At 48.5% G+C, this 17,515-nt stretch overlaps 1 protein-coding gene across 1 annotated transcript in view; it reads left to right on the forward strand.

Annotated features, from left to right (window-relative positions):
• necab1 (N-terminal EF-hand calcium binding protein 1) overlaps window positions 1-17,515 on the forward strand; it is a 174,641-nt gene that overhangs the window by 77,104 nt on the left and 80,022 nt on the right. Inside the window, exon 6 of the mRNA XM_060824039.1 lies at window positions 12,546-12,643. Coding sequence (XP_060680022.1) covers window positions 12,546-12,643 — 98 coding nt within the window. The remainder of the gene's footprint in view (window positions 1-12,545; window positions 12,644-17,515) is intronic.

Genomic DNA, 17,515 nt, shown 5'->3' on the forward strand with positions numbered 1-17,515 from the left:
ATGCCAGTCCATTATTTAGGAATAAAAGTTTGAATTCACAATTTAAATATTTTATGGAAAACTATATTATCACTTCAAAATTTGTTTAATTGGGTATAAGACATTTTTAAAAACAAACAATGATCATGAAAAGCATAATTTAAATAAAGTCACAGAGTCATAGAAATGTACAGCATGGAAACAGACTCTTTGGTCCAACTCATCCATGCTGACCAGATATCCTAAATTACTCTAGTACCATTTGCCAGCACTTAGCCCATATCCCTCTACACCCTTCCTATTCATGTACCCATCCAGATGCCTTTTAAACATCGTAATTGTGTCAGCCTCCACCACCTCCTTTGGCAGATTATTCCATACATACACTACTCTTTAGTTGAAAAGGTTGCCCCAAGTCTTTTTTAAATCTTTCCCCTCTCACCCTAAACCTATGCCCTCTAGTTCTGAACTCCCTCATCCCAGGAACAGACCTCGTTTATTCACCCTATCCATGCCCCTCATGATTTTATAAACCTCTATAAGGTCACCCCTCAGCCTCCGATGCTCCACAGAAAACAGCCTCAGCCAATTCAGCATCTCCCTGTAGCTCAAATCCTGCAACCCTATCAACATCCTTGTAAATCTTTTCTGAACCCTTTCAAGTTTCACAACATCCTTCCTATATAAGGGAGACCAGAATTGCACACAATATTCCAAATGTGGCCTAACCAATGTCCTGTACAGCCGCAAAATGACTTCCCAATTCCTATACTCAATGCTCTGACCAGTAAAGGAAAGCATACCAAACACCTTCTTCACTATCCTATCTACCTCAGACTTCATTTTCAAGGAACTATGAACCTGCACTCCAAGGTCTCTTTGTTCAGCAACATGCCCAGGACCTTACCGTTAACTGTATAAGTCCTGCCCTGATTTGCTTTTCCAAAATGCAGCATTTAATCTGTGATTCTTTCTTTTTTAACTCTTGCATTTTGGAGCTATCCTTGAAGACATAATGGTTGGAGATAGGGCAGTAACACACTAGAGCGGTGACTCTTGGTCCCATTGTTGTGAATGTAAGGATAGTGAGTTTGTTTTGACATTTCATGCGTCAATTTTTCTTACGTAAATCCAGTACTTTACTTTCTACTTAAAATTTAATGAACACATCTCAGAAACTTACTTTGCCACTTCTTTTTCTGTTGTTTCTAATGGAATATCCCTCAAGCAGCACAACTGCACCTCCCACAAGTGTCATAGTTCCACTTCTCACATTTCTTCTCCATTCTATCCATGAGAATAACAATTTATCCCAAATTATGGGTGGTTGTTTTTATGATTCCTCTATCAAATTGCTAACATTTCAAAGTATGTTATTGGCCATTCATAGCTTTAGGACATCTCAAAGTTGTAAATGATTCTATTGTCTAAACGACTGGTCAGAAACCAAAAATACTTATGTGCATATTGAACTTTTAATTAACCTTATGTTTTTTTTTAAGAAATAGAACATAACCCCAGAAGATAGCTGTGGATGTAAAGACAGTGGCTGTCTGAAGAGGAATTCGAGAATTTTGCATTCAAAGTGGTTTAAGGGAACCTAAATTTAAAAATAATCGCAAAGGAAGGGAGGCAAATCAAAACAAGCAGGACTGTGTGGCTACAAGATAACAAGGGGTGGACTGACACACTCCCCCACTTTCTGCCATTTCCAATGGATTATGTTGCAAACTGCAGACATGAATTTTATTCTCCTTTTAAGAGTAGGGGTAGAAAACAAATGTAATTCTGGTCTGGGTGCGCTAATGGGTGAAGGTGTGTGCTGTAAGGGTCACAGCTGAGAAAACCGCTAGTCATCCCTACACAAGAGATGAAAAGAAAGGATGTCTCTCTCTCTCTCTTTCTTTCTTTGCTGAACCCAGGAAGCGAGTGAGTGAAACAGGATAAAGCCATTTCAGCTGACCTGCAAAACCAAGCTTCTCAAAATCAACTGAGATTTTGAACAATGCTTTCCACTCCTGATGAAAGAGAATCATGGGATATGTTGCATAACTCAATAATTCTGAAAATGTTAATGTTGGAGACACCACTAAGCCCCACCCAATCTGATGGCACCATAAGGACATGGTGAATAAAAAGCAGAACATCCTAAGATATTGTAGGGTGAAGACATATTCACAGGTCTCCCAATATTCTTAGTGACAATTACTAACTTGCTAATGTAACCTATACCTGATTGCTATTGTGCAAGAGATTTTGTCTTATTTAAGACATGAACCTCTTCTCATTAAGACTTGTTAGTGTGCTTGGTATACCACTGTAAATGGATATGACTTAGACACTGTCAACTATTCCAACCACAAGTTGGTTTTTAAAATGAAATTCCTTGAAAAATTTAAATTGGTTGGCATCACAGCACATACAACATAGTAGTGTTAGTGGGTATCATTGCATAATAAGGAGAAAGTGAGCATTGCAGATGCTGGAGATCAGAGTCGAGAGTGTGATGCTGGAAAAGCACAGCAGGTCAGGCAGCATCCAAGGATATTTCCTGTTGAAGAGGCTTATGCCCTTAATGTGCATTCACCTGCTCCTCGGATGCTGCCTGACCTGCTGTGCTTTTCCAGCATCACACCCTCATTGCAGAATAAGGTAACAATGGTGAGAATTCCTGTGAAGCAAGAGTTGAGAATTCCAATGGAGGCAGAGGCAATAATGAATGATTATAGCTTTAAAGACTGTATGGCTTGAAGAATTACTCTTACAGTCCAAGCTGCAGCAGCTGAGCTGTCAAACAATCTCACAGAAAGATCAGAAAAGGAGAAAAAGCACTAAATAGTAAAACCTTTTGTTGCAAACATGGTAAGAGGAGCACAGAAGCAATTGTTAGCCAGAATCTAGTCAGGCCCAACGGTTACGGATTGTACTGGGGAGTGACATCTTGATGTACAGAAGAATGAATTTACTGGTGCTAATTAAAGATGCAGTACTACAAAGGAACCTCAATTATCTTTTGTTTACAGTGAATAAAAATGAACCCACCTTACTGAAATGCTGCTGAGAACAGTCCTGGACATTGATGGCAGCCCAGGCACTGTTTTTCTCTCTCTCTCCCCCCCCACACTTTCCCTGGAGATCTACACAGGAGTGTACCCGAAACCACCCTTCCCCAGATAATCTCTCAAAGTGTGTGTGTGTGTGTGTGTGTGTGTGTGTATACACGTGTGCGCTATTTTGAGACTCACCCTCACAAAGGCAGCAGTAGTCTGATGTTGGTGTCCAGTCCGACTGCCCTGGAGGTGTATGGGGGTGGGGGAAGACAGGCTGACAGGGGCTCGCGGGGGCATGTGGATGGAGGCGCAGCTGGGTCTGACAGGGGTGGGGTGCGTGGGGTGGTGAAAGATGGGTTTGTGGGGACGGGCAGTGGTGATGGATGGGGTTGTGGGGTGGACAGGGGGTGGTATTGGATGGGGTTGTGGGGGTGGGGGGTGGTGTTGGTTGGGATTGTGGGGGCAGACAGGGGGTGGTGTTGGATGGGGCTGAGGAGCAGTTTTGGATGGGGTTGTGGGGACAGACGAGGGCGTGCTGTTGAATGGGGTGGGGGGTGTGGGGGATAGTGTTGGATGGGGTGGGGGAGTGGGGCTGGTGTTGGATGGGGTGAGGGCAGGGGATGGTGTTATATGGGGTTGTGGGAGCAGAGGGGGGTGTTGGATGGGGTTGTGGGGGCAGGTGATGGTATTGGATGGGGTTGTGGGGGTGGGGGATGGTGTTGGATGGGATTGTGATGGCAGGGCTGTTGTTGGATGGGTTGGGGGCAGACAGGGGGCAGTGTTGGATGGGGTTGTGGGCGCAGGGGTGGTGTTGATTGGGTTGTGGGAGCAGACAGTGGGCAGTGTTGGATGGGGTTGTGGGGGTGGTGTCGGATGGGGTTTTGGGAGCAGGAGTGGTGTTGGATGGGTTGGGGACAGACAGGTTGTGGTATTGGATGGGGTTGTGGAAGCAGACGGAGGCAGTGTTGGATGGGGTTGTGGGGGCAGACGGAGGCAGTGTTGGATGGGGTTGTGGGGGCAGACGGAGGCAGTGTTGGATGGGGTTGTGGGGGCAGACAAGGGGTGATGTTGGATGAGGTTGTGGGGGTGGGGGTTGGTATTGGATGGGGTTGTGGGGGGGATTGATATTGGATGGGGTTGTGCGGGCGGACAGGGGGTGGTATTGGATGGGGTGGTGTGAGAGGACAGGGGGCGGTGTTGGATGGGGTTGTGGGGGCGGAGGGGGAGTGGTGTTGGATGGGGTTGTGGGGGTGGGGGCAGTGTTGGATGGGGCTGTGCGGGCAGGGAGCGGTGTTGGATGGGGTTGTGTGGGCAGGGGGCAGTGTTGGATGGGGTTATGGAGCAGGGAGCGGTGTTGGATGGGGTTGTGTGGGCAGGGGGCGGTGTTGGATGGGGTTGTGGGGCAGGGAGCAGTGTTGGATGGGGTTGTGGGGGCTGACAGGGGGCGGTTTTGGATGGGTTGTGGGGGCTGATAGGGGGCGGTGTTGGATGGGATGGTGCAGGCGGGGGTGGTATTGGATGCGGTTGTGGGGGCGGAAGAGGGGTGTTGTGGGAGGGGGTTGTGGGGGTGGACAGGGGGCGGTGTTGGATGGGGATGTGGGGACAGACAGGGGGCGGTGTTGGATGGGTTGTGGCGTGGGTGGAGGTGTTGGATGGGATTGTGGGGGCAGACAGGGGGTTGTGGTTGTGGGGGCGGTCTGGGGCTGCGTTGGATGGGGTTGTGGGGCCAGGAGTAGTGTTGGAAGGGGTTGTGGGGGCTGACAGGGGGCGGTGTTGGATGGGGTTGTGGGAGTGGACGGGGGCGGTGTTGGATGGGGTGGTGCAGGCAGGGGGTGGTATTGGATGCAGTTGTGGGGGCGGAAGAGGGGTGGTGTGGGAGGGGGTTGTGGGGGTGGATGGGGGCTGTGTTGGATGGGGATGTGGGGGCGGACAGGGGGCGGTATTGGATGGGATTGGTGTTGCATGGGGTTGTGGGTGTGGTCAGGGGCTGCTTTGGATGGGGTTGTGGGGGCTGGGGATGGTGTTGGATGGAGTCATGGGGGCGGACAGGAGGCGGTGTTGGATGGGTTGTGGCGTGGGTGGAGGTGTTGGATGGGATTGTGGGGGCAGACAGGGGGTTGTGGTTGTGGGGGCGGTCTGGGGCTGCATTGGATGGGGTTGTGGGGACTGGGGATGGTGTTGGATGGGGTTGTGGGGATGGACAGGGGTTGGTGTTGGATGGGGTTGTGGGGGCGGACAGAGGGTTGGTGTTGGATGGGGTTGTGGGGGCGGTGGGTGGTGTTAGATGCGGTTGTGGAGCCGGTGGATGGGGTTGGATGGGTTTGTGGGGGCAGACAGTGTGTGGTTGTGGGATGGGGGCGCTGTTAGATGCAATTGTGGGGGTGGGGAATGGTGTTGGATGGGGTTGTGGGACAGACAGGGGCAGGGTTGGATGGGGTTGTTGTGGCAGGGGGCGATGTTGGATGGGATTGTGGAGTGGGGGATGGTGTTGGATGAGGTTGTGGGTGGGTTAGGGGGTGGTGTTGGATGGAGTTGTGGGGGCAGACAGGGAGCAGTGTCGGATGGGGGTGTGGGGGCGGGGGTGGTGTTAGCTGCCTTGGGGGCAGACAGGGTGTGGTGTAGGATGGGGTTGTGGGGGGCGGGGGAGCAGTGTTGGATGGGATTGTGGAGCGGAGGATGGTGTTGGATGAGTTTGTGGGGGGTACAGGGGGCGGTGTTGGGTGGGGTTGTGGGGGCGGACAGGGGGCAGTGTTGGATGGGGTTGTGGGGGTGGGGGATGGTGTCGGATGGGGTTGAGGGGCGGACAGGGGGCAGTGTTGGATGGGGTTGTGGGGGTGGGGGATGGTGTCGGATGGGGTTGAGGGGCGGACAGGGGGCAGTGTTGGATGGGGTTGTGGGGGATGGTGTCGGATGGGGTTGAGGGCAGACAGGGGGCAGTGTTGGATGGGGTTGTTGGGGCAGGGGGCGATGTTGGATGGGATTGTGGAGTGGGGGATGGTGTTGGATGAGGTTATGGGTGGGTCAGGGGGCAGACAGGGTGCGGTGTAGGATGGGGTTGTGGGGGCAGGGGAGCAGTGTTGGATGGGATGGGGAGCAGAGGATGGTGTTGGATGAGTTTGTGGGGGGTACAGAGGGTGGTGTTGGGTGGGGTTGTGGGGGTGGGGGATGGTGTCGGATGGGATTGAGGGGCGGACAGGGGACAGTGTTGGATGGGGTTGTGGGGTGGGGGATTGTGTTGGATGGGTTGAGGGCAGACAGAGGGCAGTGTTGGATGGCGTTGTGGGGATAGGGGCAGTGTTGGATGGGGTTGTGGGGCAGATAGGGACAGTGTTGGATGGAGTTGTGGGGCGGACAGGGGGCAGTGGTGGATGGGGTTGTGTGGGCAGAGGGCAGTATTGGGAAGGGTTGTGGGGTAGGTGGCAGTGTTAGATAGGGTTCGAAGGTGGAGGTCGGTGTTGGACGGGGTTGTAGCGGCAGGGGTCAGTATTGGATGCTGTTGTGGGGGCAGATATGGGCAGTGTTGGATGGGGTTATGGGGACAGGGAATGGTGTTGGATTGGGTTGTGGGGGCAGACAGGGTGAGGTGCTGGATGGGGTTGTGGGCCGGGGACGGTATTGGATGGGGTTGTGCGGGCAGGGAGCGGTGTTAGATGGGGTTGTGGGGCAGGGGGCAGTGTTGGATGGGGTTGTGGGGCAGGGAGCGGTGTTGGATGGGGTTGTGTGGCAGGGGGTGGTGTTGGATTCAGTTGTGGGGCAGGGGACGGTGTTGGATGGGGTTGTGCGGGCAGGGAGCGGTGTTGGATGGGATTGTGGGGCAGGGGGCGGTGTTGGATGGGGATCTGGGGCAGGGGATGGTGTTGGATGGGGTTGTGTGGGCAGGGAGCGGTGTTGGATGGGATTGTGGGGCAGGGGGGCGGTGTTGGATGGGGATGTGGGGCAGGGGATGGTGTTGGATGGGGTTGTGGGGCAGGGAGCAGTGTTGGATGGGGTTGTGGGGGCATGCGGTATTGTTAGATGTGGTTGAGGGGCTAGGAGATGGGGTTGGGTGCGTTTGTGGGGGCGGACGGGGGCAGTGTTGGATGGGGTTGTGGGGACGATGATGGGGGAGTCGCAGATGGTGTTGTGGGGGGGACAGGGGTGGTGTTGGATGGGGTTGTGCAGACAGGGAGCGGTGTTGGATGGGGTTATGGGGTAGGGGGCCGTGTTGAATGGGGTTGTGGGGCAGGGAGCGGTGTTGGATGGGGTTGTGGGGCAGGGGGTGGTGTTGGATGAGGTTATGGGGGCGGATGGGGCAGTGTTGGATGGGGTTATGGGCAGGGAGCAGTGTTGGATGTGGTTGTGGGGTGGGCAGGAAGTGGTGTTGAATGGGGTTGTGGGAGCGGGTGTGGTGTTGGATGGGGTTGTGGGGTAGGGAGCAGTGTTGGATGGGATTGTGGGGTAGGGAGCAGTGTTGGACGGGGCGGTGGGGGCGAGCATGGGGCAGTTTTGGATGGGGTCGTGGGGGCAAGGGGCAGTGTTGGATGGGGTTGTGAGGGCAGGGAGCGGTGTTGGATGGGGTTGTGGGGCGGGGGTGGTGTTTTATGGAGTTTTGGGTGCAGGGAGCAGTGTTGGATGAGATTGTGGGGTCGGGCGGGGGCAGTGTTGGATGGGGTTGTGGGGTCGGCAGTGGGAGGTGTTGGATGAGGTTGTGGGGCAGGGGGTGGTGTTGGATGGGTTTTGGGGCAGGGGGCGGTGTTGGATTGGGTTGTGGGTGCGGGTGTTGGATTGGGTTATGGGGCAGGGGGCGGTGTTGGATGGGGTTGTGGGGGCAGGGAGTAGTGTTGGATGGGGTTATGGGGCAGGGGGCGGTGTTGGATGGGGTTGTGGGGCGGGGGCAGTGATGAATGGGGTTGTGGGGCAGGGAGCGGCATTGGATTGGGTTGTAGGGGCAGTGTTAGATGGGGTTGTGGGGGCAGGGAGCGGTGTTGGAGGGGGTTGTGGGGCAGGTTGGTGTTAGATTGGGTTGTGGGGACAGTGTTTTATGGGCTTGTGGGGGCAGGGGGCAGTGTTGGATGGGGTTGTGGGGCAGGGGGTGGTGTTGGATGGTGTTGTGGGGCAGGGACAGTGTTGGATGGGGTTGTGGGGCAGGTTGGTGTTAGATTGGGTTGTGGGGACAGTGTTTTATGGGCTTGTGGGGGCAGGGGGCAGTGTTGGATGGGGTTGTGGGGCAGGGGGTGGTGTTGGATGGTGTTGTGGGGCAGGGGCAGTGTTGGATGGGTTTTGGGGCAGGGGGCGGTGTTGGATTGGGTTGTGGGTGCGGGTGTTGGATTGGGTTATGGGGCAGTGGGCGGTGTTGGATGGGGTTGTGGGGCAGGGGGCGGTGTTGGATTGGGTTGTGGGTGCGGGTGTTGGATTGGGTTATGGGGCAGGGGGCGGTGTTGGATGGGGTTGTGGGGGCAGGGAGTAGTGTTGGATGGGGTTATGGGGCAGGGGGCGGTGTTGGATGGGGTTGTGGGGCGGGGGCAGTGATGAATGGGGTTGTGGGGCAGGGGGCGGTGTTGGATGGGGTTGTGGGGCGGGGGCAGTGATGAATGGGGTTGTGGGGCAGGGGGCGGCATTGGATTGGGTTGTAGGGGCAGTGTTAGATGGGGTTGTGGGGGCAGGGAGCGGTGTTGGAGGGGGCTGTGGGGCAGGGGACATTGGATGGGGTTGTGGGGGCAGGGGCAGTGTTGGATGGGGTTGTGGGGCAGGTTGGTGTTAGATTGGGTTGTGGGGACAGTGTTTTATGGGCTTGTGGGGGCAGGGGGCAGTGTTGGATGGGGTTGTGGGGCAGGGGGTGGTGTTGGATGGTGTTGTGGGGCAGGGACAGTGTTGGATGGGGTTGTGGGGCAGGTTGGTGTTAGATTGGGTTGTGGGGGCAGTGTTTTATCGGCTTGTGGGGGCACGGGGCAGTGTTGGATGGGGTTGTGGGGCAGGGGGTGGTGTTGGATGGTGTTGCGGGGCAGGGGCAGTGTTGAATGGAGTTGTGGAGCAGAGGGCGGTGTGGGATTGGGTTGTGGGGCCGGTGTTGGATGGGGTTGTGGGACACAGAGCGGTGTTGAATGGGGTTATGGGACAGGGAGCGATGTTGGATGGGGTTGTGGGGCAGGGGGCGGTGTTGGATGGGGTTGTGGGGCGGGGGCAGTGATGAATGGGGTTGTGGGGCAGGGGGCGGCATTGGATTGGGTTGTGGGGGCAGTGTTAGATGGGGTTGTGGGGGCAGGGAGCGGTGTTGGAGGGGGTTGTGGGGCAGGGGACATTGGATGGGGTTGTGGGGGCAGGGGCAGTGTTGGATGGGGTTGTGGGGCAGGTTGGTGTTAGATTGGGTTGTGGGGGCAGTGTTTTATGGGCTTGTGGGGGCAGGGGGCAGTGTTGAATGGAGTTGTGGAGCAGAGGGCGGTGTGGGATTGGGTTGTGGGGGCAGTGTTGGATGGGGTTGTGGGACAGGGAGCGATGTTGGATGGGGTTGTGGGGCAGGGGGCAGTGTTGGACGGGGTTGTGAGGTAGGGGCAGTGTTGGATAGTGTTCTGGGGCAGGGGCGGTGTTGGATGGAGTTGTGGGGGCAGGGGGCGATGTTGGATGGGGTTGTGGGGCAGGGAGCAGTGTTGAATGGGGTTGTGAGTGCGGGAGATGGTGTTGGATTGGGTTGTGGGGGAGGACGGGGGTGATGTTGGATGGGGTTGTAGGGCAGGGGGCAGGATTGGAGAGCAGGGGGTGGTGTTGGTTAGATTTGTGGGTTCCGGGGGCGGTGTTGGATGGGGTTGTGGGGCAGGGAACAGTGTTGGATAGGGTTGTGGGTGGCGGGAGATGGTGCTGCATGGGGTTGTGGGTGCAGACAGGGGGTGGCGTTGAATGAGGTTGTGGGGGCAGGGAATGGTGTTGGATGTGGTTTGGGGCAGACAGGGAGTGGTGATGGATGGGATTTTGGGGGCAGGCGGTGATGTTGAAAGGCGTTGTGTGGCTGTGGGTGGTGTTGGATATGGTTGGGGGGTCAGGGAGCAGTGTTGAATGGGGTTGGGAGTGCCGGGGGATTCGCGCGCCGTGTGCTGCTGCCTAGTTTCCTGAATGGAGGGAACAGACTTAGCAAGTGGTCGCTGTGTCAATCCCATTTGAACTGTTGTGGGGGAGGGGTGCGGGAGGCTTCAGCAATGCTGGGAGTCTCTTACACACAAGTGTCTGTCTGCTCAGAAACAAACCCTGAGACAGAGAGAGGGGGCAAGGTAAGCAGAGCAAGGAAAAAGGAAGCTTTAGAAAACTCCGTGCCCCAGAGGAGAGGCATTGAACCAATTAACTGAATAATCAATTATCTGAACTAAATAGTGCCCACCTGTCTTGTTTGGATAATCAAGGTTCCTCTGTGTATAGCAAAATTAAAAAGCCTTTAAAATCCAGATTAAAAGCAGTAAAGTAAAAATTTCTAATGAGAAAAAAATTAGTAATCACATTTGGAGGAATTCTAGAATTAGGGGATATCTTCTTAGAATTAGTACTCAAGTGTTCGGGAGAGATGTTAGGAAGCACTTCCACATAGAAAGGGTGGTAGATGTTTGGAGCCCCCTCAGTGGATGCTGGATCAGGTGTTGATTTAAATCTGGGATAGTTTTGTTTTTAAGTAAAGGTATTAAGATATATGGGCCAAAGGCAGGTTTTTGGAGTTAGGTTACAAATCAGCCATGATCTTACTGAATGGTGGAACATGGGGCAGAATGCTACTCTTGTTCTTGATGTTCCTATTACTGATTAAAAATGGGCTGCATATGATTTCATAGCAGTCACCATTACAGTGACACAGCCAACACATACTGGTTCAGGACTTGTCAAGAAAAAAGTTGCCTAGTCCAGAAATTCAGGATACTGCAAAAAAAAAGAAAATACCTCTGTTTCAAAAGAACAGCTGTCTTCCAAGAAAGAAATGAATGTAATTAAAGATTCCCCCAGATTATCCTATGAGCAATTACCTGTTTCAGCAGCAAATACTTCATCTGCAAAAGAAATTCAGGAAATAAAGGTTCCTTAAGATAATGTAATGAACTAACTATCTGAATTTGCAGAAATTATGTCCTCAGGAAAGAACATCCAAGAAGAAAGGAGCTCTCCAATGTAGGGAGACTTTACAGACCATATATAAGAATATGAGAGAGTATAATCGAGACCAACATTCCCAAAGCCAAAAACTTGCCAATCTTCCAAATCCAAAGAGAACACATTTTGTAAAAATTGCAGACAGCCTGAAATTGTGAAGTTAGTGATTTGGGGAGATGGGCCAATGACAAGCATAATTTTATACATGAATGTATGAAAGTTAATTCTGATGTTAGTTATGGTTAAAAACAGCTTGGGAGTGAGCAAGGAAATAGTTCTAAATGGGTTAATGTTGGAGTCTGTATGAAGCTCCATCCAATCTGATGACAAGAATTTGTGTAAGGAAGAGGCAAAACATCTGAAGAACTTGCAGGGTGCAGACTTTACTACCGCGTGTTGAAATAATTAGTAACACTGCTAATCTAATTAATCGTGTAATTTTGACTTGATTGCTCCTGTGCAGTAAAGTGTATCTTGCTTAAAACAGACTCTCTTTTTGGTAAGACTCACTAGTGGTTTTCCTCTATCAAGTGGGGTCTTAAACCAACTCACTATCAGACAAACTTCTTTGAGGTGATGGTGGAGAGCTAATTTCCAATGAATGCAAGAACACCATATTTAACCCACAATTCAGAGAATTGTAGCTTATATGTACTCCGTGGAAGCAGGAAGTTAGTCAGTCTTCCTGTACATTCTTATCGCATTTTTGTTAAAGCAAATGATATTGTCACAAGACTAAAATAATTCCAAATTTAATGAACAAGGATTAAAATATGCTACATTACAAAAAGATATGGAACAGAACATCTTCATTAATTTAGTCCATAAAGTAAAAGAAGAGGTTTCATTTGTAACTATTCATTTTTTAAAAATTGTAGGAAATCCAACTGACAGAATGCTGTCCCCTCATTTCCTTTTCGTAATTATGTAATTAATTCAAAGAAACATCAGAATAAATGGTCTCTGGACCATTTATAAAATGATTGAGTAGCAATGTATTTTTATGGTGAAAAGACCACTCTTGAGGCTTTGGGGTTCAAATAAGCAAAGATTTTACTTGAATGTCCGCAAGAGAGCAAGTCTTGGTTGCCTGAGAGCCCAACTCAACCATACAAAGTTTGCAGCACATATTTACAGTTCTTAAGTCCCTGTTTCCCTCTAACAGTTTCAGAACTCATTGGGCATCTCACATCACTTGATGTAACCGTCTATTCTGCATGGGGCAAACACTTGTAATTTGATATTGCCTTCCCCTATTGTCTCCCTACAATATGATTTATTTTGTGGTTGATGTGTCCTTCTTTCTCTAAAGTAATTTATAACTTAGAAAAATAACTGCTGTAAACAGGTGAAGCCTGGAAGGATTACAACAGTATACTGCTTTTCGTCTACATGAAAACAATGTGTCTTTTTCAGAGTACTTTTCTCAACATTTGGGAGAGTATGAAAATGTACTGGCAGCACTGGAGGATTTGAATATTTCTATTCTAAAGGCAATGGACAAAACAAAGAAAGTAAGTACAGCTTCATGACATTTTAGAGTTTTAAGAAATGGATTTTATGATGTAGGTAAAATAAAGCTACACTTTATGCTATATTTAGGCAGCATCACACTGTAGTAATAGAATTGAGGATCATATGGAATATTAATTATATTGTACATAATATCATAACAATAATCAACTAGGGAAAAGGAATTGGGGGCAAATTGAATATTTGGGTCTGATTTCCTCCCAGCAAATAGTATCAATTTACAGAATTGCTAATTAGAAAAGTCAGGCAAGGGAGTCTGATTTATAAAGCATCTATGTCCTGAGGGGTTATCATTGACAAGTAACTGAACAGCTATTTAATACCGTGCCTTCAAGACCAGGAAATTCTGAGGCTCTATAAGGCTCTGGTCAGACCACACTTGGAATATTGTGTGAATTTTTAGGCCCTATATCTCAAGAAGGATGTACTGGTGCAGGCATGAGTTCAGAGGGGGTTCATGAGAATTATCCCAGGAATGAAAAGCCTAACATATAAGCAATTTTTGAGGACTCTGGATCCATACTCGATGGAGTTTAGAAGGACGAAAGGTGATCTAATTGAAACTTACGGAATATTGAATGGCCTGGACAGAGTGGATGTTGGGAAGATGTTTCCATTGCTAGGAGAGCCTAGGACCCGTGGACACAGCCTTAGAGTAAACGGAAGATCTTTTTGAACTGAGATAAGGAAAAACTTCTTCAGCCAGATGGTGGTGAATATATGGAATTCACTGCCACAGAAGGCTGTGGAGGACAGGTCATTGACTATAGTTTAGACAGAGATAGACAGTTTCTTCATTGTCAAGGGGATCAAAGGTTAGGGGAGAAAGCTTGAGAATGGGGTTGAGTAGCTTAACAGCCATGGTTGAATGGTGGAGCAGGCTCGATGGGTTGAATGGCCTAATTTCTGCTCCTATGTCTTATGGTCTAAAGGTCGGATGCTGGGGATTCTATGATGACTCTCGACTCCTCAAAGCCTGCTCATAAGACACAAATGTAAGGCATGAGTGGAACATTTTTTATTTGCCCAGAAGTGTGCGGCTAACTTAGCACTCAAGAAATATGATACCATCCAGGACAAAGCAGCCTGCTTAATTGACAACTATCCAACATCTTCACAGGCACTCCCTCCACCACCAACACACATTGTGAACCATAGACTGTGGAGTGTCCTGCAATAGCACCTTCCAAAAATATGACCTGTGCCACCCAAATGGACAGGGATAGCAGTTGCATGGGAACACCACTATCTGCAATTTCCACACAGTATTTGCCTTGGAAATACAATGTCTGAAGATATTTCAGATGATAGGAATTTTTTTCCCATCATCTGAAGCATTGGAAGAGTGTGGATGCTCAATAATCACTGCATTCCCAAGATCATTTAACTGTTGGGAGGTAAGATGTCTGCCCCTCATTTTGCGGAGTGTAACTTCAAAGGTCGGTCAACCAATCAGATTGGCCCATTGCTCTGTAGTGTCAATGGCAGCAGCAATCAGGATTGCACTATGAACAATTCTCCAATGTCAATCAGACACACATGCAAATTTTATAACTAAGTGACCTTCCTGCCCTCCCAACACTGCCCCTCATGAGATGACAGAAGAGTGGCAAATGTGATATCCTTATTCAAGGATTTTATTCAAGGGTTTTACACTGAATTACTGTAGCCAAGGGGACCTATTACTCAATGTCTTTGGTCAACAAATATATTTTAATTAATCTAGCATCAATTGTCATTTGCAGAAAAGAGTTCCAGGTTTTGTAACCTTTGGACATGCAGAAATATTTTCTAATTTCACTGTTGAAGTGCCTATTGCATGCTACAACTGATGTTTGGCATACAAATAGTTCAGTGTTGTAGCTTCTTCAGGTTGACACTTCATTTTATCTGTGCATGGTGTTACTTCTGCACCTGATGTCAACCTGCACTCTTCTTTGAACCAGGCCTGATCTCCTAACCTGATGGTAATGGTAGAGTGAGGAGTATGCTGGGCCATGAGGTTACAGATTATACAGAAAAGTGATTCTGCTTCTGCTAATGGCCTATGGTTCCTCAGAGATGCTCAATTTTGACTTAGATCTATTCAAAGTCTGTCCCATTTATCCTGGTGATAATGCCATATAACACAATGAAGAGCATAATCTCTTCAAGAACTGATAGGAAGTATAGTATTTGTAGATGGTACCAAAATTGGAGGTGCAGTGGACAGTGAAGAAGGTTTCCTCAGAGTAAAACAGGATCTTGATCAAATGGGCCAATGGACCGAGGAGTGGCAGATGAAGTTTAATTTAAATAAATGTGAGGTGTTGCATTTTAGAAAGGCAAATCAGGGCAGGACTTATACACTTAATGGTAAGGTCCTGGGGAATATAGCTGAACAAAGAGACCTTGGAGTGCAGGTTCATAGTTCCTTGAAAGTGGAGTCTCAGGTAGATAGGATAGTGAAAAAGGCATTTAGTATGCTTGCCTTTATTGGTCAGAGCATTGAGTATAAGAGTTGGGAGGTCATGTTGCAACTGTACAGGACTTTGATGAGGCCACTTTTTAAATATTATGAGCAATTCTGGCCTCCTTCCTATATGAAGGATGTGGTGAAACTTGAGAGGGTTCAGAAAAGATTTACAAGGATATTGCCAGGATTGGAGAGTTTGAGCTATAGAGAGAGGCTGAAAAGGCTGGGACTGTTTTCCGTGGAGTGTCAGAGGCTATGGGGTGACCTTATAGAAGTTTATAAAATCATGAGGGGCATGGATGGGGTAAATAGACTAGGTCTTTTTCTTGGGTTGGGAGAGTCCAGAACTAGAGGGTGTAGATTTAGGGTGAGAAGGGAATAATTTAAAAGCGACCAAAGGGGAAACTTTTTCACCCAGAGAGTGGTATGTGTATGAAATGAGCTGTCAGAGGAAGTGGTGGAGGCTGGTACAATTACAACATTTAAAATACATCTGGATGGGTATATGAAAAGGAAGGGTTTAATGGGATTTGGGACAAGTGCTAGCAAATGGGACAATTGAGGATATCTGGTCTGCATGATCGAGTTGGACTGAAGGTCTGTTTCTATGCTGTCCATCTCTATCACTATAACTAAGCGTTGGTCACAAGTCATGACTATTACTCTATCAACTGAAACTCTCATAGACAGACATAAATTGAGGATAAGGTCAGGTATGATTTTCCCTCTTGGTTCACTGACTTCCTGCCACATAGTTAGAAATGCTGGCTTGCATCCAAGAATTTTGAAGGAAATGGCTGCAGAGATAATGGATACATTGGTTGAAATATTTCAGAGCTCATTTGATTTTGGAAAGGTTCCAGCAGATTGGAATACAGCCCTTTTTGAGAAGGAAGGGAAACAGTAAGCAGGAAACTATAGACCAGTTAGCTTAGTATCTGTTGCTCGGAAAATGCACAAGCTCATTATTAAGGAATAAACAGCTGGACATTTAGGAAATCCTAACTCAATAAAACAGAGTCAAATTGGTTATGTGAAAGGGAAAATGTGTTTGACAAATTTGTTAGAACTGTTTGAGGATGTAGCAAGCCAAATTGACAAAGGGGAATCAGTAGATACAGTGTATTTAGATTTCCAGAAGGCATTTGACTAGGTGCCACATAAAAGGTTATTGCACAAGATATGAGTTCACAGTATTGGTGATAACATATCAGCATAGATTGATAAGTTAACACACAGAATGACTCTAAGTGTTGGAAAATGTAACTAATGGAGTGCCTCATGATCAATCGTAAAGTCTGTATTATTTACAATCTATGTTAATGACTTGGAGGAGGCAAACCATAAACATATCCAAGTTTGCCAATGATACCAAGGTAGGTGGAAGGGCATTTTGTGATGAAGATATAAGGAATCTACAAGGGGATATAGATAGGTTGTGTAAGGACACAGACTTGTCTGATGGCATTTAATGTAGGAAAGTGTGAGGTCATTGGGAAATATCAAAAGACTACTATTTAAATGGATACTTGAAAGATAGTGCAATGCAGAGAGGAAACCAGAAACCAGTGTCAAGTGCTTTGCACATGTAAATAAAGGGTGTACAAAGTTAAAAATCACACAACACCAGGTTAAAGTCCAATCTGTTGGCATCTCCAAATCATAAAGAAAGGGTAGACTTGGTGACAGGATGCCAATCTCTGTGAAGTTATTTTAAATTGTTGCAGTCCATTTGCCATAGGTCAACCAACAGTGCCTTCAGGAGGGAATTCAGAATTTTGACCCAGCAACAGCAAAGGAATAGTGATTTATTTCCAAGTCAGAATTGTGAGTGGCTTGGAGGGAAACTGGAGTTTCATGGTGTTCACCTGCATCTGCTGCTCTTGTCATTCTGGATGGTATTAGTTGTTGGTTTGGAAGGTGCTATCTCAAGAACCTTGATGAATTTCTTCAGTGTATCTTGCAGATGGTACACACTGCTGCCACTCACCATCTTTGTGAAGGGAATGTGGATGTGGTGCCAAGCAAGTGGGTTGCTTGATCCTGGATGGTGTTGAGCTTCTTGAGTGTTGTTGGAGTTGCACTGATCCAGGCAAGTATTCCGTTACACTTTTGACTTGTGCCTTGTAGATGGTGGGCAGTTTTAGGGAAGTTGGGTGGTGAGTTACTTGCTGTAATTACTTTCTGCCAAATAATAGGAAAAGAAATATTATTTAACTTCAAACATAAGCCATGAGTGCATTATGAACAATTAAGTTTTAAAAAAGTATCTCTGTGCAGAGACTTCAATGAATAGAATTCAAGTGCTGAAAACAGATTTAGGCTGTAACAGCAGTAGATGTTCACTGGCCTTTCCTTTCTGAATGTTGCCAAAGGGTATGAATTTATTCATAACCAC

Source organism: Hemiscyllium ocellatum, chromosome 4, assembly GCF_020745735.1.
Source record: "Hemiscyllium ocellatum isolate sHemOce1 chromosome 4, sHemOce1.pat.X.cur, whole genome shotgun sequence".
Classification (NCBI taxonomy): domain Eukaryota; kingdom Metazoa; phylum Chordata; class Chondrichthyes; order Orectolobiformes; family Hemiscylliidae; genus Hemiscyllium; species Hemiscyllium ocellatum.